The following is a 27982-nucleotide window of genomic DNA, read 5'->3' as shown; positions in this document are numbered from 1 at the left end:
TTGAATGAGATCATGTCTTCAGAGAGCTCAGCCGCAGTCCCCAGCACGGGGCAAGCCTTGCTTGGAGCTGTTCACTAATTAAGACCCATTTACTAAGTAGCTGCTCTATTCAAGACACTGCGCTAAGTGCTGGGTGCATAGCAATGGACAAAGAACGTGTGAGGTTTTGGTCCTTAAGAAGTTGACCTTCTGGTAGGGAAGACAGAAAATAAATAATATCCAGTAAAATTACTGACCATGCTGAATGCTAGCAAAAGGTAGTAAGAGAAACAAAACTAGAAAAGGACCGTCATAGAAAATCATCATTAGGGTATTTCTAAAGTGAGACCTGGGCCATTAGCTGTTTGAAGAACCTGCCAAGGAGCTGGCAAGGCAAACAGCTAAGAGCACTGGCTACTCATCCACATTTCCCAGCATTCGCCAAGCAGCACACAGCCATCTGTAACTCCAGTCCCAGCGGATCTAACCACCTCTGGCCTCCTCAGGCACCAGGCATGCACGTGGTGTGCATATCTACATGCAGTCAAAACAGTCATGCATAGAGAATAAAATTTAGAGTAAATTTAAAGAACCTGCCAAGAAGTGAAGAGTGATTCAGAGGAGATAAGACTGGCAGCAAACAGCCCAGCTTCAAGACTTCTCATCTCAGTGGAAAGCAGGAGACGGTGGGGTAGGAATGGGGTGATGGTGTGTGTGTGGGGGTGCTAGACAACAAATGACAGGACTTGGTTGTGTTTTAGGGGTTGTTGGGGGGAAAGTTCAGCTCACTAAGTAGACAGTGTGGTGTCCCCCGACGCTGCCTGTGAGAAAAGAAGAGCTCCAGTTGAAACCTGGAGCTGCGGGATTCCTTGTTTTTAAGAGTGTTTTTAATGTAGAATTTGTCGCAGGGGTAGCCAGGGGGATATGAGCTCCCGTCTTGGCTCTACCTAAGTGCGATTAACTTATATTTCTAGACATTGATGAATGTGCTACCGGAAGAGTCTCCTGCCCTCGATTTAGGCAATGTGTCAACACATTCGGGAGTTACATCTGCAAGTGCCATACTGGTTTCGACCTCATGTACATTGGAGGCAAATATCAATGTCATGGTAAGGGACCTGTCCCATCCCTGTGTATTCTGTCTTCCTACAGCACTGAGAAGTCTCCAGCTGTCAGGGACAGGGGAGGGGACGGGCATGAAATGAGCAGTATCTACTGAATCCACTAGATTCACTGTATTCTTTCTGATCGCTGTTGTTTTATGTGGAGCTCGGCAAACTGGTGTGTGTTTCACGACATCATCTGCCCCTCCGCTTGGTTTTTTTTTTTTTTTTTTTTTTTTTTTTTTTTTTTTTTGCCCCTGATGCAGACATTGACGAGTGCTCCCTTGGGCAGCATCAGTGCAGCAGCTCTGCTCGATGTTACAACGTGCACGGGTCCTACAAGTGCAAATGCAAAGACGGATACGAGGGTGATGGACTGAACTGTGTGTGTGAGTAACACTGCCCCCCCCCCCCAGATCTCACTTCTTTAGGAAGTGTGGGTTGCATTAAGGCTGTTCCTGATAAGGAACGCAATTGGTTATTGAAGAAATTACTTTTCATATCTACTAACGTCAACCTGATCTTCTAAAGACAGTCAAATCACTTGTTGGATAACTTTTAAAAAACTGTTTAAATAAGATTCACTAGTACAGTCTAATACTAAAAGCCTTAGTATTTCTTGAGTAAAATCTAGGAGTTGCTTCATTTCAGGTCGACAAAAAAGGTTGGAGTCCTTCCTGAGAATCCAAGTTTGTTGAATCTGAAATAAACGTCCATTGTTAGCACAGCATTATGTTAACTGGGATACAATCTACATATTTGCTTTCTTGTTTGGTGCCTCTTTACTGCTGAAAATAATTCCAATGTCAATTTTCTCTACATTTAAAACTGCTTTGCTTTTAAATTTTCCTAAGTTGTCTTTGGAGTAGTGAGTTACCAGATAAACAAGAAAAGTGCATGTTCTTGAAGATGAAAGTTTGACAAACCAAAGGCCATAATTTACCACACATTTCATGTAACACTAGATAATTTTAAAAAATTTCCTGGGTAAAATATTTACTGAAAACCCACAGGGCATAAAATCCTGTGGATTAAAGTGCTTTTGAAGTGTTGTGAAGTCATTCCTGCTCTGAAAGATATCATTCCAGGCAGATTAAATATTGATTTTTTTGGTGAAGATTATCAATGGGAAATATTCCACAGATGATTTATTTAACTTCAGAACATGACTTTTTAGAAAAACAAATGTAAATTAGCAAGAAAAGCCAGCAATAAAACCAATTGTTTACATAAGTTAAATACATCTAAAGTACAGGTGAGGAAAGGAACTGCCTGGTCTGTAGGGTTCCAAGCCGAGCTGCAAGGCACAGGCGCAGGAGGGGAGCACAGCACCAGAATGCAATATTCCCATATTTTGAAAAAAATACTGATTTCTGTTGCTACTGTTTTATAAATATTGAAGATATTTTTGTGCTTCAAATAATACATATTCATTATAGAAACACCAATATATTTTTGCATATACACACATTTGTTATTCAGAAAGTGGTGTCACTTCTTCTAGACAAGAATATTGTAAACGTGAAAAATAAGACTTAGTTAGCATGAGGTGTTTCTGTGCATGTATTTTGTTTGCAGTTCCCTGTTGCAGTATTTAGACATATTTTCATGCTACTTTAAACCTTCGGATTTTTTTTTTTTTCCAGACATCCCTAAAGTCATGATTGAACCTTCAGGTCCAGTTCATGTGCCAGAGAGAAATGGTACAGTCTCCAAGGGAGATGGAAGACATGTCAATAGGATTCCTGACGCTGGAAGTACTAGGTGGCCCCTGGAGACACCATATGTCCCCCCTGGGATTACCAACAGGCCCACTTCCAAGCCAACAGCAAGACCCACACCAAATCCAACAACACCGCCTACCCCGCCACCCCCGCCACCCCTCCCAACAGAGCTCAGAACAACTCCACTTCCACCCACCCCAGAGAGGCCTCCCACCAGACCGACAACTATGGCGCCTGTTGCCAGTACATCTACACGAGGATTTACGGTTGACAACAGGATACAGACAGATCCTCAGAAACCCAGAGGAGACGTGTTCAGTAGGTCACATAAATTATTATCATTTTAAAGGTTTATTTATTATATTTTTTGTGGACAACTGTCTTGCCTTTGTGTATGTAGTGTGTATGACGTTTATGCCAGGTGCTCACTTAGGGAAAAGGGCTGGGATTCCCCAGAACTGGAGTCGCAGTTGGCTGTGAGCCATGATGTGTGTGCTGGGAATCAAACCTGGGTCCTCTGCCAGAGTGACAACTGCTACTAGCCACTAAGCCATCTCTCCAGCCTCAAGTGTTATCTTTTTTTTTTAACCATTTTGTTATTAATTTGTTCATATTACATCTCGATTGTTAGCCCTTCCCCTGTTTCCTCCCATTCTTCCCTCCCTCCCACTTCCCCCCATCTCCCCTCCCCTATGTCTGTGATTGAGGGAGACTTCCACCCCCTATGTATGCTCTAAGATTATCAAGTCTCTTCTTGGTAACTTGCTATCCTTCCTCTGAGTGCCACCAGGCCTCCCCATGCAGGGGACATGGTCAAAAAAGGGGCACCAGAGTTCATGTGAGAATCAGATCTCACTCTCCACTCAACGGTGGAGAATATCATGTTGGCGAGGATGTGGAGAGAGAGGAACACTCCTTCACTGCTGGTGGGAATGCAAACTAGTACAACCACTTTGGAAAGCTATCTGGCGTTTTCTCAGAAAAATGGGAATAGGGCTTCCTCAAGACCCAGCTATCCCACTCCTTGGAATATACCCAGAAAATGCCCTACCACACAACAGGGACATATGCTCAACCATGTTCATAGCTGCTTTATACACAATAGCCAGAACATGGAAACAGCCTAGGTGTCCCTCAGTAGAAGAATGGACTAAGAAACTGTGGTACATTTACACTATGGAGTATTACTCAGCTATTAAAAACAAGGAATTCCCGAAATTTGTGGACAAATGGATTGACCTAGAAATTATCATAATGAGTGAGTTCACCCAGAAGCAAAAAGAGACAAATGGTATATACTCACTTATATCAAAACACTAGTCCAAGGGATACATCTCAAGTGTTATCTTTTAATAGACCCTGTAAAGATGTTTTTTCCCATGATGGAGCCATTGTATGCCAGTTAAATTAAATGCCACTATATGTTTTTAATGAGGTAAATAGAATACTGATGTTTGGTGTGTGTGTGTGTGTGTGTGTGTGTGTGTGTGTGTGTGTGTGTGTGTGCGTGCATGTGTGTGCAGGTGTGTATATACTTGAATGTATGTGCATATGGAAACCACGGGACAACTTTGAGTTTTATTTCTCAGGAGCAGTCAACTCTTTTTTTGTCTTTTGAGGCCGGGTCTCTCATTGGTCTGGACTTGCCCAGTAGGCTAGGCTGGCTAACTAGTGGGATACAGGGCTGCATCTCTGTTACACATAGTTACACGTGTACATCAACAGGCCTGGCTCTGTATGTTTAACCTGGGCCTAGGGGATGAACACTGTGCTGACTGCGCCATCTCCCCAGCCCCCGTAATGATTTGTACTTCTTCACAAGAGAAGACATAAGCTGTTTTTTACCTACATAAGGTTATCAGGTTTGTTTTTCTTTTTCCTTTAAAAGCAGATCTAGATTCCATCTGTTGTGGCTGTGCATGTTTTAGGCAACTTGCATACATTTTAGGAGGATTATATGGTAGCTCTCAAAATATATATTTCATATATGCACAATCTGTTGTTTAAATTGAATTTTGTAATTTCTCTCTGTGCAGTGTCTCTCTCTCTCTTCTTTGTATTTTCCTGTCTCTTAGTGATATAATGTGATTTTTACTCACGTCTCAACCATGTATGGTATGTACATTGTTTTGTGCCTTTACTGGTCATGACAAGTTGGCAACCCGCTAACGGAGAGAACATCTTTTGGTCTCTCCCTTTTAATAGTTTCTCTTCTTAAAGAGCCATTCTAAGTGTTCTTTCTCCCTACACATAGATACACATAGAGAAGTTAAAAATGGTCTTGAAGTTCGCCCATAGGAGCTAGGTGTAAGACTGGGGGCACGTAGGTCCAGAGCTTCTCGGGGCCCTCGCTGGGAGAGGCTGCCATCCTAAGGACATGCCCTGGGAGATGACCTTGGTCCTGTGCCAAGGCTGTCACATGCCACAGATCGCCTCGCCACTCGGACACACTGCCAGGAACTAAAGTTAATGCTCCCTTCGTCTTCAGCAATAGCTGCTCATACATTTGGAGCATAGGAGAAGATTCTGGAGTCTTCTTAATTTGGTTTCTTGTGGTTATAGCATATAGTTTGAAAAGTAAAAGGCTACGAAGCTTTTTATGCAGAGAAAAAAACCCCATTATTTATTCTCTGTGAAAATAAAAAGGAACCTTAGCACATTTTTAGTTGAACTATTTTTTTTTAATTTAAAAAATGATTATATCTAAGGTGTCACTCTTATTTCTCCTGGTTTATAGATCCAAAATCTACCATATATCCACCTTCTAAATGACTGTGAAATACAATATTTTTCAGATTTTTTAAGAAACATAATGAGACACCAATCCTGATCCAAAATCTACCATATATCCACCTTTTAAATGACTGTGAAATACAATATTTTTCAGATTTTTTTTAGAAACATAATGAGACACCAATCCTGTGTGTTACACAGTGAAGGACTCTTCCTGCGGTAGTGTACTGATGTTAGCACAAAGAGAAATGTCAGCCATTTCAAACAGGTGCCTCAAAGTATGTGCCTGCTTCCTAGTGCCCCAAGTTAGTTATAATAAAATTTACCTTTTGCGTTATGATTTTACTATGTAAAAGTTTGTCTGTTTAAAGGTTCATAATCTTTTTAAACAATTTATGAAACAATTCCTTAACACAATGTGAGCTTGCAAAGTACCATGACACCGACACTTTGTTCCTTTGCTATGCTACAAGAGAAAGGGATACAGGACTGAAAACCTTTAAAGGTCAAGTGAGGGCTCATTTGATAATTGCCGCAGTCCCTGGTCATTTTAACCTGGGGCCTAGAAACACTCTAAAGCGGCATTACTTAAGTATCCAAGAGGCTTGCTCCTGTGTTGCGTGGCCTTATGAGGACTCTCGAGTCACCCCTGCTACCTCCAGGGTTCCTTCCCACAACCCAGCTCATAACTGAGACACCCTATGTTTAACCTAAATTTATGAACCCTCCTATTGTCATCGTTTTCTCAGGGGTAATGGCACTTGGTCACTGTTGTCATATTCGCTTCCCATGTACTTCAAGAAATACTTCAGAAAATCAGTCAACCCTTTCTTCAGACTAGGCACATTGAATTGTATTTCCTGTTGCAGCTCTGTCCCACGTCTTGATTCTGATAGCCTTCCAAACGATGAGTTATTTCAGGTCACAGTTTCATTCTCACCCTGGTATAGGGCAACATGCCAGTGACAGTAAACGTTCTCTAGAGAATTCTGCATCCAGTGTAAGTCTACGCCTGATGTTGAGTTATGGTATAAATAGTCGAAAGGGAATATGAAGGGAGGCTGAAGCATCCGGGACGGGCTCCCTGCAGGACTCTTCTCACAATAAGCTTTGCCTCATACCTCTGCTAGTTCTGAGTTTGTGGCTTTGCTCTGTTACTAGTGGGTTCAAGGTCAGAGAGAATTCAAGTAAAATTTGTATGACTAATGAACCGCTATGAAATGGGAAAGGTTACCTATTTATTCACTATAACCATACTGAAGAGAATAAATATACTAAAAAGTCACATTTTATGTTGGATGTGAAATATTAAGCACCTGTTTCAAATTAAGAATAGTTTAAGGCAGTGGTTCTCAATCTTCCTAATGCCATGACCTTATAATACAATTCCTCATGTTGCGGTGACCCCTAATCATAAAATTATTTCTGTTGCTTCTTCATAACTGTAATTTTGCTACTGTTATGAATTGTACTGTAAATATTTTTGGAGATAGAGGTTGCCAAGGGGGTCAAGACCCACAGGTTGGGAACCATACTCTAAGGGACTTAAGGATTTTTGGCTAATGGACTAGCAACCTACTCAGATACATTTTCAGAGCTAATGGTCGACCAGCTAATAGGCTGGTTTAAACTGTACTAGCGTCCCTGACAAAGCGTGCCATTGTTCTTTCTTCACTACTGGGATGAAGCAGCGCTTCTGCAAGTGTGTTTCATTGGCCATTAGCTACCTGGAAGGTTATGCAAGTTCTGGGATTAAACGCATTAAGAAATACCCAGTTTAGCCAAGCTAACTAGGTCTGCTAGCTAGTATTTTCAGACTAGGAAAAACCTAGTACAGTGTGCATCACCTTCAGATAGATTTATCTATGGGATTACTTAACTCACTGGATTAGAATTCTCTTCAACCAGTGTCTGGTCAGTTCTTGGCTGAACTAAGAAGCAAGGAGACCACTCATCGCAGTGACCAAGAGTCCTGACTGAGTAGTGTGCATCGTATTCCAGGCTGAGACTAATAGGCCTGTTCTGAGATAGTCCAGTGTAGAGGAGAGAGGTACTGAGCAGACGAGCAGAAAAGCAGCTTTACATGGTGGTGTGCCTGCCTGAATATGGGAGACCACCAGTAAACTGGGACCAGACACAAAAATATGACTCCGCAGTCCACAGAGGCAAGTCAGAAACAGCTATGTAAAAGCAAAGAAAATAAAGATGTTAGCAGAGGAAGTTGGCGGAGAATGCATCCTGATCTAGTGGTATAATAAATGAAAAATAAAAAACCATTCTCATAAAAAATTACTTGGAAAATTCCATGTTAGAAATATGTTAACTGAAAAATTAAATACAAAGCTATATGTACCATTTTACCCCACTGAAATACAAAATACGTGACTCCATATATTTGGATGTATATGAAGGTCTGAAAGAAAAAAATTCCAAAGTAATAACCATGGATAGATGACATTTTTTGTATGTGCTGTGAGTGATTTTCATTGTCTCCTTGTTACCCCCATGTGGTAATTTTTAAACTCTTCTTTGTCATCATTGAGAAAACAGTGATTTGCTGTGACAGTGACTCTGTAGCAGAGGGTCGTTGTAAGAGGGTCCCACTTTTCCCACAGAAGGTTAATAACGGGCTTGTACTTTTTGAGAAAGTACCCCAGGGTGTTCTGGTTCTTAACCCCTCCAGTCTCATTAGAAATGTTTCTATTTTTTAAAAATCCAGTCTAGGTTTTATTAACTTCTAACCGTTTTAACATTTCCTTAGAATAGGATGTGCCATAAATGTGCCAAAAGACTCAGATTACTACAAGGAATATAGTATCACTTGAACCAGCAGACATATTTTTCCCCCAAAAAAGTGTTTTCAGAATCCAGATTGAATTAGAATAAACCAGGGTGCTCGTTTAAGATTCCTCTTCTCTGGAGTTCACTCATGCAGCCTGTCTAGGGTCATCAGATCAGATGTGTACAGATTATTAAGATGAAGACACACACTGATTCAGCTGGGCCGGATAGGATCTCAGGCTGCAAAGAGAAGGCATTATCGACTCAAGATTATAGAATATAATGTAGTTGATCTCTGCCACCTTCTTTTGTACGCAGCCATGTCTGAGAACCAGCCGTTTTGCCACTGCTGTTACAGAACACGAGACTGGGTTGAAGGCCCTGGTATCAAACAGTAAGAGGAAAATTGCTGCTCTGCACCATGCTGTCCTCGGGGTTTGCTTTCCTAGTATTTCTCTTCTGTATATTTTTCTAGTCTATGGATCTCAACATTTTTAGCCATGGACATATTTTAGTCTCTTTTCTAATTCCGGGTGGTTGATGAGTAAATGATTGTTTCAGCTGAGGGGTGAAAAGGTTCTCTGACAACAAATTTGTTCTCAAGTAAACAGTAAGGCGCACAGAGACCTCAGGACTGCGCTGACATCTCCCCGAAGATGAAATCCCTGCCAGAGCTGTGGAGAAGCGAGTTGCTGCTGCTCCCAGGTCAGGGGCTGGTGCTATGGATTCTGAGAGTTTTTAAGATTTTTTGATTTGTATTTTAATGGGATTCTGTGGTGACTGGTGAAGAAAATAAATGGTTCTCCTCAGAAAGTATAAATTGAGTTCTTAGTGAACGTGCCCTAAATTGGCGATCAGAAGTTTATAAAGTCCTGTGCACATTTGCCTATAGAGTTATAATTAAAAGGATTTTGTTTGGGGCACATTGACAATTTCTTTCATCTACATTTTCTCGTTGGAATGTTGAGTCAGTTGCAGTATTCACCTCACTGGGCAATTGTGTGGCTTAGGTGAGTTTCCGCTCATCTTACCACAGGGATTGCCGCATAAGAACATCAGCAGAATTCGTCTGTGTAGTAATAACAGCCTTCGCTAATTAATTCATAAGAGAAGCCGTGTATTCTAGTGAGGACTAATTTTTTTTATGCTTATTATGTTTCACTACAGTTTTAATGCTATTTTTGGCTAATGCTCTCTTTTCATAGCAAATTGATTTGATTTACAAGTGTGAGCAGAGAAAATGAAAATAGAAATGAGCTACTTTGCATATACTTTGTTTATTGCCGAATAACTGGAACCTCGTGCTTAAATCAGGTATTCATGGCACATGCAAAGCCAGGAGGGTGTTAAATTGAGACAACACCCTAGTGTCTTCACCGAGAACATAGCAATCGTTGTCTCCAGTATTGAGTCTACCCAGATGGCAAGCGCACATGGCAGTGTCTGATGAACAGCAGACACCAAAGCTCCCCTTGCTATTTCGATGGATGGTTTGGATGAGTGGACTGCACCTGCCTGTGCAGTAGGCAGGCTCTGTACTCAGGTGTTCCTGTGCTCAGTTCAAGTAGCCCTTGTGGGGCATTTACTTACTCCACCCGTGTGGAGGTGCGCGCACTGGCCTGGAGGAGCCTAGCCCTTGTGGTTTGCTTTGGCTTGGAAGAGGGCAGGAGAACCAAGTCGGCTGTTCTCTTGGTTCTTAAAACCATGCTTAGTGAAGAACCGTGACTTAGAGTCTCAGTCCTCTTAGGAGTTCCCTGGGTACCTCCTGAACCTGAGTTGCTCTATAAAGGGCGCACAACAGTGTACAGCGGAGAAGGGGTCCGCCCCCACCCCTACAGGCCCATCGCTGAACAGCCGGGCCTGCGTTCGCCTTTCACCAGGGAGTTAATTTTTCCCAGTTCTGTTCAGTGCTCTCAGGCTCTGTCTTCTGCCCTCCGTAGCTCCTCCCTAGGGGATAAAGTATTGGTGAGCAAGGTCTTATTGCTGTAGGGCTCAGTGACCCTTTTCTTGTTTTGAGTAACCAATATTTGGCTAAGATATTTCTTGAATGAGGGTAAGGAAATTGCAGGAACTTATTCCTGATCTTTTTTATCTGCTTCTCTCTGCTGAGCTTGTTCTGCATCTGGAGTGGGAGCCGGAGGGAGAGGAAAGGCTACTGCTCATAAAGTCCTTATCATCCACCGCCATGCTCCAGTCTGTAGTCTCTGAAAATAGCTGCTTTTCCTCCCTGAAAGACATTAAAAAAGAATAGATATAATCTGTACCTTTCTCTTCAGTGAAGGGAACCCCTAACACAGAAAGAACTCAAGACAGTGTTGTCTGTGATTTTTCAGTCCAATGTCCTACAAACCACCTTGAACGGAACCTGAAGCTGCAAACCTGCCATTGAGAACTAGTGCTTACAGCTTTGTAAGCAGCTTGGCAGTGGGAGGTATGCGGGGTAGCATTTACAATTTCTTCTCTGTGTTTACTGCTAAGGTTTTCCTGGGTAAAAACTTCAGCTGACTCTGAGAAACCTTATTTATGAATGTAGACTGTCTGTTAATATCATCACATCCCTGGAGAACTGCACTTCATAAGATTCCCTTGGACGAACAGCGGGTTTGGCGAGCGGGACTGCTTCTTCCCATGGCTGCCCCCACCATGGGTACCAGGACTGACTCTGTGGCCATTAGGAGACAGTCCTGTGCCCTCAGCCCACCACAATCATACTTCCACCCCACGGCCTCCATCTTTGGGGCTAGTCTCCCCCCCCCCCCCCCCCCCCCGTGTCTTACAGTCTCCCTCTGTGGGGTTAATATTTTCAATATCCCATGATCTCTTTTGGGGGTTAATACCCTCTGTTTCCCACAGTTGTTATCTGGTGGGATTAGTGCCCTCTGAATCTCAGTCTCCACCTTTGAGGGTCAGTACCTTCTTTCTTTTAGTTACACAGGTGGTTGTTGTTTTGTTTTGGAGACATGGCCTCACTATGTAGTCTTGGATGGCCTGCAACTCACTATTCAAGTCACAGCGGGAACAGAACTCATAGGGAGCCGCTTGCCTGTGCGTCCCGAGTGCTGGGATTAAAGCCAGGCTGTACCACACCAAAAGAACGTTTTTTGTTGGTGCAGTATTGAGAAATATCAGGAAAACGTTGGAGAATGCTTTTAAGTGTGTGAACGTTCTTTATATTAATTGTAGTCATACATGCTTTCGGCTCTCACCTTCCTCCTTGCCATTCTCCAAGCAGCAGCAGGATGATACTTGGTGACTTCACCATGCAGACCTTGACTTGCCACTACTGTAAAACCCTGTAGAGAGTCCAATTTCTGCCAAGATAGAATCCAAGATTTTAACAGGGATTCAAACAGCCGTTCTGCAGCCCCGGCTTCATTTGGAGCTTTTCTCTGCCTGCGCTCTGCCTCTCCCCGAAGCTCTCCAGATGACTGCTGCTCCCCCCCCCTTCACCTTCCCCCCCACCCCCCACCCCTTGTATTCTCCAGGGCCGTTGATGGCAGCAACTCATCCTCCAGATCGTAGTTCAAACATCCCTTCTCAGAGAGTTTCAGCATCTCCTCTTCCTGGGGGAGCTTTGCCAGGCTTCGCTCGTCATACCGACACTTAAGCAGTATCGACTACTTTTCCATCAAAGCTCCCATTATGTCCATCTTCCTCCTGAGACTATAGGGCAACAGAAGACAGGAGGAAAGTATGTTCCTTGCTTTACAGGTGCTTAGCCCAGCCTTATACCCCACTGGTGCTCTGTATTTTGACTGGTTACCCAGTGAATGGAGGACATTGAAGGAGAGAAAATGAACGGGCAGGAACGTTGTTAGCATCTTTTATTTTTTTTAATCTTCATAATTACACCATTCTAACTCTAAGAAAGTCTCAGATATGTTTCTGTTTATTATGTATCTCAGGTGAATACTAACCAAGATATCAAGCAAAGTAGAGTAGTGAAATTGCATGCATTCATTGCTGCTAGTCTGTTTTCAGATGTTTTAATTAATATTTTCTGCATCAATTAAAATCACTCCCTTGAATGAAAAAAAGTATTTGAGTTTCACAGACTTTTAAGTTTTACAACCTTGCTTACATCAGATATCAAAAGTATTCAAAGTTCTCTGAGCAGCCAAGGTACAAACATCAGATATGTCACTGCTATGTAGCTAGATACATCCTTACAGAAACTTCCTTGTATAGATTATTAGGATTTTTTATATTTAAATGTTTTAACAGCCCCAAAATATAGAATATAAGAGACTAAATGAACCAGCAAATAAAAAAATCACTATAATTTCCTACATTCAGACCACCACGTTATTAATGTGTTCCTTATGACCTGTTTTTCTAGTCTTAAAAAATACATTGTAGAGACCTACTCAAATTTCTATAGTTATTTACAGTTGGTTTTCTCACATCCTATCCCATATGCCAGGTACAGTACTGGACCTTGCAGATACTAAACTGTGATGTTCCTAGTAAGTCACACTGATGTGGTGAGGAACATCAGTAACCTGGCAGGGGTCACAGTAGTGCACACAACACTGCAAGCATAGATGGGTGCTGAGGACGTCAAGCCGGTGGTAAATGTGTAAACACCATCACCCACTGTTAATTAAATAATTCCTGGAATTGTCTGAAATCGTAGTGAGCCATCTGAGGCTTTGTGGGTGGGTGGATGAACGGATTTGGGGATATCTCTTTTCCAAACGTCCCATCTTCTCCTTTCTCTTTGTCCACACCCTGTGGCGCTCTCCACCACTCTGTGCCCGAGGTGCCATCTTTATCACCCCAGATGTGTGCTTTTTGTTTGGAAAGTTCTGCCTCTTTCCCTTTCAGTTTAAATTGCTCTTTTAAGAGAAAACCTCCTGGTCTTCTTTGATCAAACAGCCTCACATATCAGAACACCTGGACATATCAAAAAAACAAATGCCAGTGGGTGGTCCTTCGCCGAGGCGCGCTTGAGGCCGGGGAGGGGCGGGGTGGCTATCGTAATGCCATCAGACTCTACACCTTGGGAGTCGAGCCTTTCCATTTTAAAGTCATTTATGCTACCGAAGAGTAGAAGCACAATTGTGCCCTAATGTTTTTACAACTTATGTCCTGAGAAATGAAGCAGATTTGCCTACAACATTGTACTCCTAACAAATAAGAAAGGTGTTCTCTAAGAGTCTGAAAATGAGCAACGGAGAGCTGTCATTGGGTGTAATTGCTGTCAGTCATTCAGCAGCCCCAGGGACGAGAAGGTCTCATCTGTCTTCTGCCTTAGCTTGGATTGTGTCGTCCCTGTCGATTTGTGTGTGTGTGTGTGTGTGTGTGTGTGTGTGTGTGTGTGTGTGTGTGTGTGTGTGTGTGCTGTGAAAGAGGACAGCACTTCCCTGTTGTAACTTTTAAAACAAAAGTAGGGGAACAATCCAGAGATCGTAGGCTAAGAGCAGTTGCAAATAGTACATGCTTGTCACTTTTAAAAGTCCTTACTGACAGTAATACAACTAGAGAAAATGAGCCTTCTGAGTGTCATCAGTTTTGTGGCAGTCTATGTCTTTAATGCCCCGCCTTATAAAAATAAAGTATTAATTGCATTTCTGGCAAAGAGAAGGGAGTAGTCCCTGGCCTCTGGTCAAGAAGTCCCCTAACTACTAAACCAAGTTTCCCACAGTTTTTTCCTATTCTCTGACCCTGCTATTCTTCATGGTATCTTCAGGCATTCCCAGCCCCCCCCCACTTCTACCCTTTTTCAAAGCTTACAGTGTCCATTTATCCCCATGTTTGATGTCAGTGTCTGCCACTAGAATCCAAGCTCCCTGTGATGTGCATCCTTGTTGGTTTTATTCACGCTCCACGTACTGTCTCTTCAGTGCCCACGATGGGGGTTGGCATTGGGTTGGAAATTAAATATACATCGAATGGATGCATAAATAAGGGCTTAAGTGAGTCAGTTCTCTTGAAGTGTGTTCTTAAGCTCTGACCCACTTGTGACATCCCATGAAGGGTGTTGACAAAGAACATGGGTTTCTGACAGGATCTTTGCATTCACTCAGTGATCGCAGAGTGCCTGTCACCAGGTCAAGCCCTGGAAACACCACGTGAGGAGGGTGTGATTGATGCATTGAGGACCTCAGGGACTAGTAACACACACACACACACACACACACACACACACACACACACACACACACACATCGACAGGGATGACACAGGGTGTGTGTGTGTGTGTGTGTGTGTGTGTAAATAACTGCAGCTCCTTATAAAGGCAGACAAAAGAGATATGCAAACAGGACTATGGGTGCAACAGTGGGGAAAGATTTAATTCCGGCAGGGGTATGACAATTTTCAGAGCTTTCTCTGATGTTTATGCTGGGCCTGAAATGAAGAGTAGATGTTTGTTCAGGTTAATTAGTAGGAAAAAGAGCATCAGTGTCAGGAATGTGGGAATGAATGGCATGCTTGGGCAAGGCTGTGGACTTTGTCAGGCGGATGGCTCACGCTCACCAGGAAACCTCCTGTATTCCACCTTACAGGAGGAGGTGGGGGACCTGCTTAGATAAGGAACGCTGTGGGAACAGGGGTGTACTGTCTACAGTGCTGCTCAAAGTTCTTTCGAGGGAAGTAGGTTCTGTGAGTAAGAGCCAAACCATTCACTAATGCATCATTCACAGGGATGAATTTTGTAAATTTTTTTCCTAGAAATTAGTTGTTTAATAGCATGTTTTCCTCTCTCTCTCTCTCTCTCTCTCTCTCTCTCTCTCTCTCTCTCTCTCTCTGTCTCTCTCTCTCTGTGTGTGTGTGCATGTGGTATATGTATGTGTTTAGGTGTGTGCGTGTATATGAGCACATGTGTATGTATGTACAGACCAGAGGTCAATTTCAGATGCCTTTCTTGTTACTTTCCACCTTGTTTTTATTTATTCATTCAGCCATTTTGAAGCTCAAGGGCAATTTTATCGCTGGCTGTGAGGCACCAAGGTGGGCAAGCTGTACATTTCCACAGCTGCTGGGAGGAGGGTGTTGGGAGAAGATGAAGTCATTGCCTTTTAAGTCAGAGCTTAGATTTGAAAAAGACAGAAAGAAGGCAAAGTCGCACATTTGACTTAATGCTCAGAAAAACCAAACCAAACCAAACCAAACCAAAAACAAACAAACAAACAAACAAAAACAACCAAAATGGGCGGCTTAGCAATGAAAATCTGCAAGCAACTGCCTCCCCTTTATTTTTTGAGTTAGGGTCTGTCAGCAGACTAGAAGCCTCTATTTGACTATAGGTGGACTGGCCAAACAGTATAAAGGATCCTCCTTACCCTGCCCCATAACACTGGAGTTACAGGTGTGTTGCACCAGCCCGGATCCAAACTCTGCGCGCGCACACACACACAGCAGGTACTTTACCAGCCGAGCTGTCTCACCCTCCTATTAACTTGCTCTTATTTAGAATTTTAGAAACATTTGAAAATTATGTTTTTTAATATATGTATATCCAGATAAATGTTAGAGGCCAAATATCTGCACAGCAAGTTGTACTGCTCTTCGTGTAAAAGGAAGTGAAATCCGTAAGCTTTCTCCTCATCTTTATTAAAGGCGTGGTGCTGTTGCAAAGTCTCATAAATAAATGAGAGGAAGATGATGGGTAGATAAATAAGTTAGATGGCTGATAAGTAAACAAACAAACCATTAGCTTCTCTGTTGCAGTTCCACGGCAGCCCTCAAATGACCTGTTCGAAGTATTTGAAATTGAAAGAGGAGTCAGCGCCGATGATGAAGCTAACGACGACCCAGGTAGCTGCTGTTACATTCCAATCTTGCCCCCATCTCAGGAAAGGAACTTTGAACAGTGTGCTTTTCTTGTTTAAGCTGGGATGCAAAATACTGGGTTTTACCAGTTACATTAGGGAAGTTCTGTGATTTCTTCTCTTTTGTTCTTTTTTTTTCCAACTCCATTAAGTCACTTGAGCAAAAATAATTACGAGTCATCATTTTCTTTTAAAAATCACATTAAAGCAGTGTTTGAGCTGTGACTCGGAAGTCATATTTTCATAGTAGCACCCCGACAGGTTCATGAGCTGAGAGAACTCTCGGTTCTGCTTTTGCAGCTGAGCGTCTGTTTCACTTGGGCTGGCCAAAGATGCATGTCATTTCCTCTTGAGCTCAGGGCACGGTGCTCTGTTGGGATATTAAGTTTGGACAGGAGAAAACGGCAACCCCCTGCTCTGCAAGCCCTTGGCTACTGTTTGCGGACTTGGTGGTCTTATCTCTCGGGCCTTTCTTGCAGGTATTCTCATACACAGCTGTAATTTTGACCACGGACTTTGTGGATGGATCAGAGAAAAGGACAGCGACTTGCACTGGGAGCCTGTCAGGGACCCAGCAGGTACAGTCACATGATCCAATGCCTCCTGGCACTGTTTGGTCCTTCTGACCAGTAAGAAAAAAATCATCCCTATAATGTACATTCTACCTTCTTTAGAGAGGAGATTTGCTAGCTGTCCATTAGACTCATATTATGGGATACATGTAGATAATCAGGAGGCCAGATGATTTGCCTCAAAAAGCTTAGTAAATAAGCATTTAGCCTCACCCTGGCCTTATCAATCTCATGACACGTACTTGCAACACCCAATTCCTCTGTGTAGTGGCCTGCCCCCTGTGGTAACAGCCCTTGCATACTTTTGTCAGTTATGTTCTCTGACTTGTTAACAAAGATTTGAGCTGCAGATGATGGAGACAGTTGAAATTTACACAACGCAGAGGCTCACTGGAGACAATTTACTCTAAGTCAGATCCTAGAGGACAGAGGACCCGTTACCACTCTGCTTCCAGGAGACGCTTTTTACCAAGCGGGACTTAGACATGCGCTCTTGGAAAAATTAGTAGATTTTTTTGAGTGGTCACTGAACTATGTTAGAACAGAAAGTTATTGTGTATTGGCAGACCCATCATTCAAAAGGTTAGGTCAGTGGGCTGAACACAGAAATACACGCTCATGGCAAGTATATCTCAAGGTATGGAAACCAACCACAACTGTGGAAAGATGTAAGCCAGCCCTTCATATGAAGGACTTTAGAGTTTAGTACACAGTGAAGTCATTATAGGTGAATCTCATGACAGTTGTTTCAAAAAGATGGAATATATCTATAGAGATTGTCCTTTTCCAGAATGTCAAAAACACTGTGGTGAAGTGGTTGATCTACTTCTGAGGAGTGTTTCTCATCTGGGACTTAGTTGTACATCATTTGGAAGGGAATGACCTGGATGAAGAGATGTGTCTTGTTTTACCTGTGAAAAGTGCATGAAGGCCAGAATGTTTAACCTGCAGAAGAAGCAGTAGAATTGATGGGTTTTGGTTAGCTCTCAAAAAGAACTTTCAACGGAGCTATTAGAAAGAACAGGCTGGTGTGGAGGAGATGAGCCTTCTGTTGGAGATGTTTGGTGGCATGGCCTCTGGCAAGATGTTAAAGGGCTAACGCTTCACATGAGAGGGAATGGCCTGTAATTCAGCTCTGAGCATCTGTATTCATACGGAAAATATCCCAAGTAACACCAAGGGAATCAGTGAGCAAGTTTTCAGCTTGGAGAAAAGGATAGAAAGGACCAAAAGATGACGGAGAGTTGGAGGATGGGTGCGAGTGCACAGCTCGTGTCTGTATGCCACTCAGAGTTGTTCCTCAGAGTATGCTAGGGAATTCTGACCACACACCTCTGACCTCTATATGTGTGCTAAGGCATGTGAGCGTTCCCACCCCTCCCACAATTAGCCACTCAGTCAATAAACCAAATTAAAAAAAAAAATTAAGCCCAACTCAGAACATTTGTATGGAGGAAGAACAGTAGCAACTTTGCTCATCTTTATCACAATTTTAGAGTTCTGAATACATGTAGAAAAGGGTTGTTTGACTCTGGGGTGCCTTGGTTTGTTAGGTGCTCTGTTTGCATGTAGTGTCTTGAAAAATGATATTAGCATGCATTCCACAGGTACTTAAGATAATCCCTGTTTTCTTAAACTGTGCAGGTTCACTGTAATAATCTTACCTTAGAAGCAGGCTTATAGATAGACATTTAACATACACATAAAACTTTTTGGCCCGGTATTTTGGGAGTGTCAGTATGTGGGAGAAGGGAGCCAAGATAAGGAGGGAGGAAGCCAACACGCTGTGTTTTTAGTCACTTGGGTACATGACTCTATTCTCTGGCAGTGTTTTGCTATATTTTTGGAACATCAGTCATTTAGCCAACAAATACCCTCATGTACCCACTCTATCCTAGGATGCTAATGGGGAGGTTTGAGGTGTGGATGGGGCTGGCTTTGGTTGTTTGCAGCCTGCAGGGAGCACTTAGCACAGAGCACAGGTACATCATAGTTACTCAAAAGTCCTTTGTTACCTAGGAGAACACCAGCGGGAACTTGGTAGAGAAAAACACACTTGAGTGAGAAGACAACCCAAGTCTCCTGCCATGTCTTGTATAAATGAAGTATAAGCTTACGATGGTCATCTGTTTTCGAGCTGAAAAGGAAATGAGGTTTCTCCCACAGCAGAGACGTGTGTTCAGCATTCCAGCCACATCCTTCCTGTGCACAAATGAGTGTCGAAACTCTGTGACAAAAACTGCCTGAAGGGATTGTCATCCGTACATGCACTCACTTTCAAAACACTCATAACTTTCTCTTGATCGGCAGCAGCCCCCACCTTACTGGGGCTTAGTCTTTTTTTTTTTTTTTAATTCCACTTATTTAACAAAAGAGAGATGGGAAATCTATAGACACTGGGGTCTGAGGACGGCCAAGTGGACATGCCAAAAGTGGAGGCTTTTATTAAATGTTTATGTTCCCTTAGATATAGCAAGACAGACATTCAGATACATAGACAGACAGAGAGATTACAGTAATACACACACACACACACACACACACACACACACACACACACACATACACACATAAGTCTCTCAAATCCCTAGCCTCCAAGTGAAACTGACACCCCAGGCATGTTCAGCGAGTTTCCTGTGTGTCTTCCTGCATCAGCTGTGCCCCTGGGTGAGAAGGACGGCAAACTGCTTCTAGATCGTCCTTCTGCAGTTTAGGGTTGTGTTTCTAAGTGGCGAGAGGAGAGAATAAACAGATATAATGCAGTTTTGATTACTCTGTGTTTTATGGTCCAAAAGTTAGTTATTTACAAATAAGTTTTACCCAGGACATTTTGGGTCATTTCTACCAAACCAGTGTGGGATGTCTGACAGTGCAGAATTGGTGAGTATTGGAAGGTAGTGAAGACATGTGCCTAGGGGCGTCTGGTCATTCTCTGAGGAGACAGTCAGTGCTGGATACTAGTCAGGAGATCATGGCGTGTTGTCTTTATTCTCGCTGGGGCACACTAGGTTGGTGTTATGTTGTAAACATGGTAGCATTCACAACAGGCATGGAAATAAGATCTGGGGTTCCTTATTAACAAATGTTGCTGTCTGAAGTTTAGTAAAGACTTTGTGTCCATGCAGTTTGTGCTGGAAAGAGGCCCTGCTTTTCCCTTCCAGGTGGACAGTATCTCACAGTGTCGGCAGCCAAAGCCCCTGGGGGGAAAGCCGCTCGCTTGGTGCTCCCTCTCGGCCACCTCATGCATTCAGGGGACCTGTGCCTGTCCTTCAGGCACAAGGTGACTGGGCTGCACTCCGGCACACTGCAGGTGTTTGTGAGAAAATATGGTACCCACGGAGCAGCCCTGTGGGGAAGAAACGGTGGCCATGGCTGGAGGCAAACTCAGATCACCTTGCGAGGGGCTGACGTCAAGAGCGTAAGTAGATCCCCAAAGGGAGGCTATGCATTCACAGGAGAGCCCCGAAGAGCCTCACTCTGTGAATTCAGCTCCAATGGCTTGTGGCTTTTTTTTCTGGACACAAGGGTTCCAGCCGTCACCTCTTTCTGAAATTCTTTTATGTGTCTTCACCCTTTTTTCATTGCAACCTTGAGCCCCACACCCTCACTCAATCATGATGACCAGTTGTTTTCAATGAGAGAAAGTCAGGAGTAGAAATTTTAAAAAAGAAAGAGCTGATAGAAACATCCAGATTCTCCGGTGTAGTGACAAATACTGTCTGTTTTTTCTTTACCTTCAATTCTGAAAGCTTCCACCTTTTGCTAGGATAACCCCTGTGGGGGGCAGTTCTTTCTATTTTTAAGTTTTCCTTGGAAACTCATTTTTCCCTTTGGCCCAGAGATAAGAGTTAAACAGCTCCAGGTGGGAGCCCAGAAACAGGGTTGAGAAGTGTTGTTCAGGGTGGGTTATGGGGGAAACTTTGAGCAGGGGAATGTAAATTGTACTTAAATTTACATTTTCATTGTAAATAATCAAGTCCCAGGTAGTGAGAAAATGATATGACACATCCCACCAAAATCATGCGTAGATGATCTGGAATCTGGAATCTACGTCACCTTTAAAGATGGTTATGCAGCTCTGCCGAGAAGACTCTACATCCATTCTTAGAGAGCTTCTTGAGACCACGTGAGGGCCCCCATTACAGCTTTCATGGGGGCAACTAGATTTTGTGTACCTCTTGCCTTTGTTTTCTTAATGTTTATATTGGAGAGGTAAAACAGGGAAATGCATGACTTCAAGTTGTACTATTGAAAGGTTTGTCCCATTTTAAAGAAACAGGAAAACCCTACGGAGGATAAAATGTGAGAGAGCAGACCCCCCCCATCCCACCCCCACCCCCCACCCCGCCCAAAGGCTGGAGGTTACACAGCCAAGACAGCAGTGTGCTTGGAGTATGGTGATACTTCTGTCCCACTGTGGGTGGTGAGGGGATGTTATCAAGAGAAAAACCAAGACAGGCTTTAAGGCTGCATCTCAGAGCTCCTCAGCACCTACGCTTTCAGCCTTGTGTTTCACTACACTCTTCCACCTTCCGATCCTTGGTAATCTTTGACCACCATCTACCTCGTAAGCATTCCTGCAGTCAACTAGTGTGCAGTGAGCATGGCAACTGGAAGAGGAACTGATCCTGGGTCCTCCGGTCTGGTGAACAGCTTGCTGATCGAAGCACGCATAGAAATACAAGGTGCCTGGGACGATGCCAGCACCTGTGTTCTAGTGGTTTCTTTTGCCACGGAGTCTAATGCTTGGCATTGGGAAAGGGATACCTTATTATGCTCTGCAAGCAAGCGCTGGGAAGGGTCAGAGGAGCCTGACCAGTGTATGCGTTCTCTCCCTAGGTCATCTTCAAAGGTGAAAAAAGGCGTGGCCACACGGGGGAGATTGGATTGGATGATGTGAGCTTGAGAAGAGGCCACTGCTAAGAAGAACACTGCTGAGAAGAACACTCCGGAGCTGGCAGTGACCTTGTCCTTCTTCCTCTTTTCCCAGTCCTTGCCCTCTCATCTCCCTTGTATCAGGCCGCGGGCAAGAGTGGGTCTGGGGAAGGCTGGCTGGCGACTCAGGTCTTGGTGGCCTGCTTCTGTGCAATCCCAACAAACAGTGACACCCGCCTTGAAGTACAGCAGCCTCTGGAGACACATCCAGGCCCTTCTGGGGTGGGGCTTTCTCCTTGTGTCTCCTTTAGGAAGGCCTTTGGCATGTGGGACTCGTGCCGTCCTTCATCCTGGTTAGAGTGGCCCTGATAGCCAGTTATGGGAGAAGTTTCCATTCTGTGCAAATGGCATTCTGTCATGTGTCCAGTGTTGTGCCATGAGTAGTGTTGACTTTGCTTACAGTATGATGCACAGCGTGCTTGCGGAACTAGTTCATCCTTTTCACTTTCAGTTAGTTCTGGCCTGACCTCAACTCTGACTTTTACTGCCATACACTTTATAATGGGAAGGTATAGAATGCATTTATTCTTGTAAACTGTGTTTTTCTTTTGAAGACAGTCATGTAGGGTGGGCATGGAATTCCTTGTTAGTAGTACTGTGTTTGTGAAAATGTGCTATTACTATAAGTATTTACATGTTCCTAATAGTCACAGACTCTAGTTGCAAGGTCAAAGGCAGCTTATGATCCCTTGAGTTAAAAAAAAAATACACGGTGAAGTGTCACCCATGCCACGACCATATTATACTGGCAGAGGTGTGTGGCTGGGGTGTAGAACAACGGCTTTATTTCAGTGCCCTTGAGTTTGATCTTTAAAGAAGAAAGTAAGACATTAAGGGAAGCGAGGACCTGCAGTTAATATATAAAACCCTTATGTTATGCTTTAAACCAGCAGCTTTCACCATTGTCACATGGCTCCACTGCTAAGAAACTTTGTGTGGGGGGGAGGGGAAGGCCGTGGGACAGGCGTTCATAATGAGCTTCAAATTGGCAAGGTTTCCAAGAGTGTAGCTTCTGACTTTCACGCTACCCGAGGTTGGGATGGGAAGCAGGCCTGTGCACCGCGGGGATGCAGGCAACGGGATGAGACCCACGCATGGAGGAGGACAAGAGAGGATAGGAATTCTAATATCCACAAAGCCCCAACTGCTGCTCCTCCCTGCCATACCTTTGTATTCCAAACACGTAACTGAAAAGTCAACTGTCTCCTTAACATTTCAAGCATTTCTGATTAAGTAGTCAAAATATTTTCTGCTGTTTATGCCAGGAAACACAAAGATGATTAAAGGGCTGAGAAGAAAAAAAAAAAGATCTATGGTGAAAAATAAAAGGAGCTGGGCTCATTCAGCCTGAAGAAGAGAAGACTGAGGGGCAAACCGAAGGGTTGGCACCAAAAGCTTGGAGACCAGCTGTTCTCCATGTGCGCTGAGAACAGAAGGAGAGGAAGCAGGCTGAGGGTAGAGGGTGAGGGCCAGCTCCTGGCAGGGACAGTTGCTTAAGTCAAATCTTCTACCAAAAAAGTGTGAAAATCATTCTCTCTCTCTCTCTCTCTCGGTCTCTGTCTTTGTCTCTGTCTCCCCTTTCCAGTTCTCTTCTCTTCCTCTCTACCTCCTCCCTCCCTTCCTCTCATTAAAAACAAAAAACAAAAAAACTTACATTAAAATGTTATCTATTTCAGGTGTGCTAACTTCAAGGCAACATACCAGCCTTGGAATCTAGAAGACACTTTGAGCCTCACAGTAGTATATAACAATGATAAATCTTCAGAAATAAGCAATTTCGACTGAACTCTTAGTTAGGCATTTTTCTCTTGACCTCCTGTTAGAAAGGTCACTAAAATGCCTCTCACTCAACAGCCAACCCAGCAGTATTAAAACAAGCAAACAAACAAAATCCCTAAGTTATTTGTTCATGGAGAGGTTATATCAGGCAGATGCTGTAGTATCTATACAATGTCCTAATGTGGAGGTGTTACTATTTATTCCTGGGGAGCGGTGTGACCCTCTGGTTTGTTCAGTAGATGCTTATTTAGACTTGTTTTTCAGAGAGACCCACACCAAAAAGCATGGGTCAGAGAGATTTTTGTCCGGTGCACTGAATCTGTGTTGCGTGGCTACTGAGGGTGCGCGGATCACGGCCCCGTTAGCCTCTCCCTCACCTCCTCCCATGCCTCGCCGTCTTAGCAGTAGCCTTCCAGGTCCCACAAGCTGGTAATGTCTTGAGCAGGTCCAAGTGACTTTGTCATTTAGCTCACTAGATACACAGTTGGATCTTCTGGACTGAGTCTTTGAATAAATCCCAGTAATATGTTCTTAGGTACATTTTTTTCATGATTCGTTTCCTTTTTAGTCATGTAACTGCACAGCTGAAGAAAAAAGGGGAAAGTAATTGAGAATTTCACTTTTAGGTGCCAATAAGACATTGCACTACACTGTTGGAAGAAGTTATCCAAAGTACTGTATACCATCTTGTTTATTATTTAATGTTTTCTAAAGTGAAAAATGTACGTGGTTTTCAAAATGGCCAAATAAAAGCAATCTTTGTAAATAAAAACACTGTTAATACTATTAGTTTTCTCTTTCTTGCTTTCTGACTTCTGACTTTTGTGACTGGGGTCTTGAGGCAACACACTGTTGTCTCAGTCATGCTCGAATTTTCTTTACCACCTGGATTGTACTTTCTGGGTTAAAAAATGAAGCCCATTTATCACATACCCAGACAGGAGAAAAAGAAAGAGAGACAGAGAGACTGAGAGAGACAGAGAGAGACAGAGACACTGAGGCAGAGACACTGAGACAGAGAGTAAATTAGTTACATTTTGTAATTTATTGAAAACATTGCTTTATGTGCCAATATAAACTATAAGTAAACACTTAAGCATATATGCATTATATAAATCTTATTAGTGATCTTGTTAACTTATAACATTTGATTCTCCAATAACTTTTCCTGGTGGAAGGAAAAACAACTGTATGAAAATGAAAACATGCAAGAATAAAAGTCCTTGCATGGAATTAGGGGGAAGACACTTAGCACTGCTCTAGAGGTGGGGGACCTAGGAAAATGAAGCCCATTTGTGAGGTAGACTAAAGACTCATGCACCAGCCAGTTTTATCCAGAGCATTAGACAGTTTCTACACTGGGGGGTCAAGAGAAATCACATGAGCGAAAGTCTCATGAGTTCAAGGTGTTTACAATCCTAATAACGAGCTGCACATGGCAAAAACATGTTTTTCCATTGAGGTATATAAAGGCTAGTTTAAACATTTAACTGAATAACAATAGCCAGCAATGACGAGTTATCCGAAGTAAACTCACTCCTATCTGCCACTCCTGGGAGAGGCACAAAACCACATTCTAAGAACAAGTCAGTGTTTCTAAGAAACTGAGGACGCAAGACTCTTGTTTTCTTGGAATTTTCTCACAGGCTCTGTGAATTCGCTCCATTCTTGGAGCCTATTCCAACAACACTGGAGGTCTTTGGTCCAGTGCTCAGTACCCTTAACTGTGGGAGAGCTGAGTCTCCCAATTCAAGTTCACTTTTCTTCCTGCAGGGATTTTTTCTAATCCCGTGGAGATCTGAGAAAATCCAGTCCAAGCTCGGCTGAGCCCTCAGAGGTTGGAGGAGGCAGATATGAAGGGGATCTGGGCCGTGCTTCATTGATTCCTGTAACAGATATTTCAGCGATGTGTGTGGCTCTGAGGACCAATGCTGAGCAGACTTTCCCATGAGGTGTTGCAGTCTAAAGGAGGAAAGGGGCATTTATCAAAATCACAAATGCAGAACTGGCATTCCAAAATGTATTTTGCGTTCCTCAGGACCTTCATGCAGCTGAGAATCACTGTGCCTCGGGATCACCTGCAGCCATTTTTTTTAAAGCTCTCAGCTCAGCCTGGTAGGGATGGAGCTAAAAAAATTCTCTATTTGTAAAGGATTTTCGTGTGATGTCTGCACTGTTGAACCAGGGGCCACAAAGTGGGTGACAAGACTTTAGTGAGAGTGAACCTTTACTATCATTAGTGTTCAGTGTTGGAAGGGCTGACGGTCATTGGTTGCAAGATCTACATTAATAAAATGTCACTACATTATATTAATAGTATTTTTTTCTGGAAAACTATGTTTGAGCATAAGATATATAAACATGCTTACCTGGTGCAGACTGCTACCTTGACAGCAGGACTTCAGAATATGAAAGTCAAAACTGAGCACATATAAGTATAAATGAGCTGGTGGTGGTGCAGACTTGTGACACCAGTATAGGGGAAGTGCGAGGTGCTGAGGTAGGAGGAGTGAGTTTGAGGCAGCTCAGACTACATAGTGAAAGACCTTGTCTCAAAAAATTAAAAGAAAACTACACACACACACACACACACACACACACACACACACACACGGAAGGGAGGAGGGAGGGAGGAAGGGAGAGAGCGGGGGAGGGGTGGGGGGTGGGGGTAGATATCCACGAAGTGTTCATTCTAGAGAGATGAATGATCTGGATGGAAATCATCAGAATTTCACGATGCAGAAACCTGAAAGAAACTTGGAATTACAGGTCCAACTTGATTTTTCTGGGTCAATTCATTAAAGCCTAAAGTGTTGTAAGACCCCCAGCACGGTGGTCTTAACGTGGAGACCCCCACAAAGAACCAGCGAGACCAAGGTTTCGGTTGCAACACGCAAGAGGCTTTATTAATAAGGGGACGGGTACCCGGGCGTTTCAGTCTCTGGAGAGGCTGGCGCGCCGAGCGAGTCTTTAGGGGGTCCTTTATAGGGAGTTTGGCGGGAAGCGCGGTTACAGAAGCGAGAAGCATAGTTACAGGGCTCTGATTGGTAAATTTAAATGAGGCGAGGTTATAGCCCGGTCATTAGATGGGCTCTGGGAACAGGGGAGTTTATCCGTTCTCTGGGCCAGATGGCTGACCATAAATATCTTGTTTGACAAGGACAAGCACGCTTTTATCTTTCTCCTCTGAGCCCCAGGCCTTATCTTATCCCGGGAACCTATTATTCTAGTCTTGCCTTGCAAGATAGCGTTACTGCTGCTATGCTTGCTATGTCGGGTGCACAGGGGAGGGGGTCTTACAGTGTGAGGCCTTAACTTGGACAGGTCATTTGAGTTTTGAGCATACATGTTCCTACCTTGTAGGCCGTGGTTCACTATTTTCCACATTTACAGAAAACAGCCCTGCAGTGTCTTGTAGAGTTTCCTCCTGTATGTTATATAACCTAAGGCAGTGGGTGATGCTGACCCCTGAGGGGTATTTAAAGATACTGGAGAACATTTTGGGCATCATGTCTTTTGGGGGCTACTGATGTCTAATGGCTAGAGACCTGGTCCGCTGTTAATATCCTATAAAAGGAAGGACAATTTCACACAGTAATAGATTATCTGGCCTCAAACAGCAATAGTGCCAAAGTTGAAAACACATAATCTAAATCTATGGATTGAGTGTAGACTATCCCCCAGTGGCTAGGGGTGCTGGGGGCTTGGTCCAACTTGGTGCTGTTGGTGGTGGAGAAACTTTAAGAGGTGGGGTCAGCAGGATGTCTTACATCATTTGGGGTATATCTTCAAGGGTGATGGTAGGAAGCCAAACCCTTGTCTCTCTCCTGCATCCCCTCTGCCATGAAGTGAGCAGCTCTGGCCACCACAGGCTCCATGCCCTTCTGCAGGCTCTCAGCAAACCCATTGTCAGTGGACCATGGACTGAAACTTGAGCCCAGATACATTTCCACTTTTTAAAGTTGATTATCTTAAATGCCGGTTGACACAAGAGGTGTAATTTTCTAACCAACATTAGTACAGAAACATGTTAGAAATGAAACCTTTCCAGCTTTGCATCAGGCCTACAGGAAGTGGAATTTGAGGTGGGCCCAGCACTGCTAAAGTAAGATCTCTAGGTGATGCTGACCCAAGTTAGCCTGAAATCAAGTTTACTTGTCATCATTACTTGCACCACCTATGGAGGTGACTCCTACAACAACACTTCCCCACCCCAGGCCCTACTACAGCATGACCCAGCTCCTTAAATGCACTTGGGCGACCTGAGTACACTCCGCAGTCTCCAGCTACACCTTGCAGGACCACAATAGCATCTGGTAGTTGTGATCTCTCACTTCACAATCCTTGAAGCTTCTTCTCCCATGGCAACTATGAGCCAGACTCCTACAGACCCAGCCATTGAATAGGAAATTACCATAGGCCCAGTGTATTAGTTACAGTCAACTGGTCTACCCACAAACCTCTTCACTCCTAATTCCTCCCTTCTCTGGGTGAAAACACTATTTCAATTAATTTCATCGAGCTTAAAAATCTGTCCATTTTCTATTCTCCTTATTTTTATCAAGTCAAGTCTCTGAAAATTCTAAAAGTGATGCCTCCAA

The 27982-nt window shown here is 43.5% G+C and overlaps 1 protein-coding gene across 4 annotated transcripts in view; it reads left to right on the top strand.

Annotated features, from left to right (window-relative positions):
• Positions 1 to 24167, top strand: part of NPNT (nephronectin) — a 64467-nt gene extending 40300 nt beyond the window's left edge. For all 4 annotated transcript variants that reach the window (XM_084756246.1, XM_084756247.1, XM_084756248.1 and 1 more), the window contains 7 exons: positions 954 to 1088; positions 1349 to 1471; positions 2729 to 3124; positions 15995 to 16081; positions 16575 to 16673; positions 19829 to 20085; positions 21507 to 24167. In XM_084756246.1, coding sequence (XP_084612372.1) covers positions 954 to 1088; positions 1349 to 1471; positions 2729 to 3124; positions 15995 to 16081; positions 16575 to 16673; positions 19829 to 20085; positions 21507 to 21590 — 1181 coding nt within the window. In that variant the 3' untranslated portion in view covers positions 21591 to 24167. The remainder of the gene's footprint in view (positions 1 to 953; positions 1089 to 1348; positions 1472 to 2728; positions 3125 to 15994; positions 16082 to 16574; positions 16674 to 19828; positions 20086 to 21506) is intronic.
• The last annotated feature ends 3815 nt before the right edge of the window (positions 24168 to 27982 follow it).

The sequence above is a fragment of the Acomys minous genome, assembly GCF_964271855.1.
Source record: "Acomys minous genome assembly, chromosome: 14".
Lineage (NCBI taxonomy): Eukaryota > Metazoa > Chordata > Mammalia > Rodentia > Muridae > Acomys > Acomys minous.
Note: the sequence above shows the minus strand (reverse complement) of the source record. Positions and strands in the feature narration are given on the sequence as shown.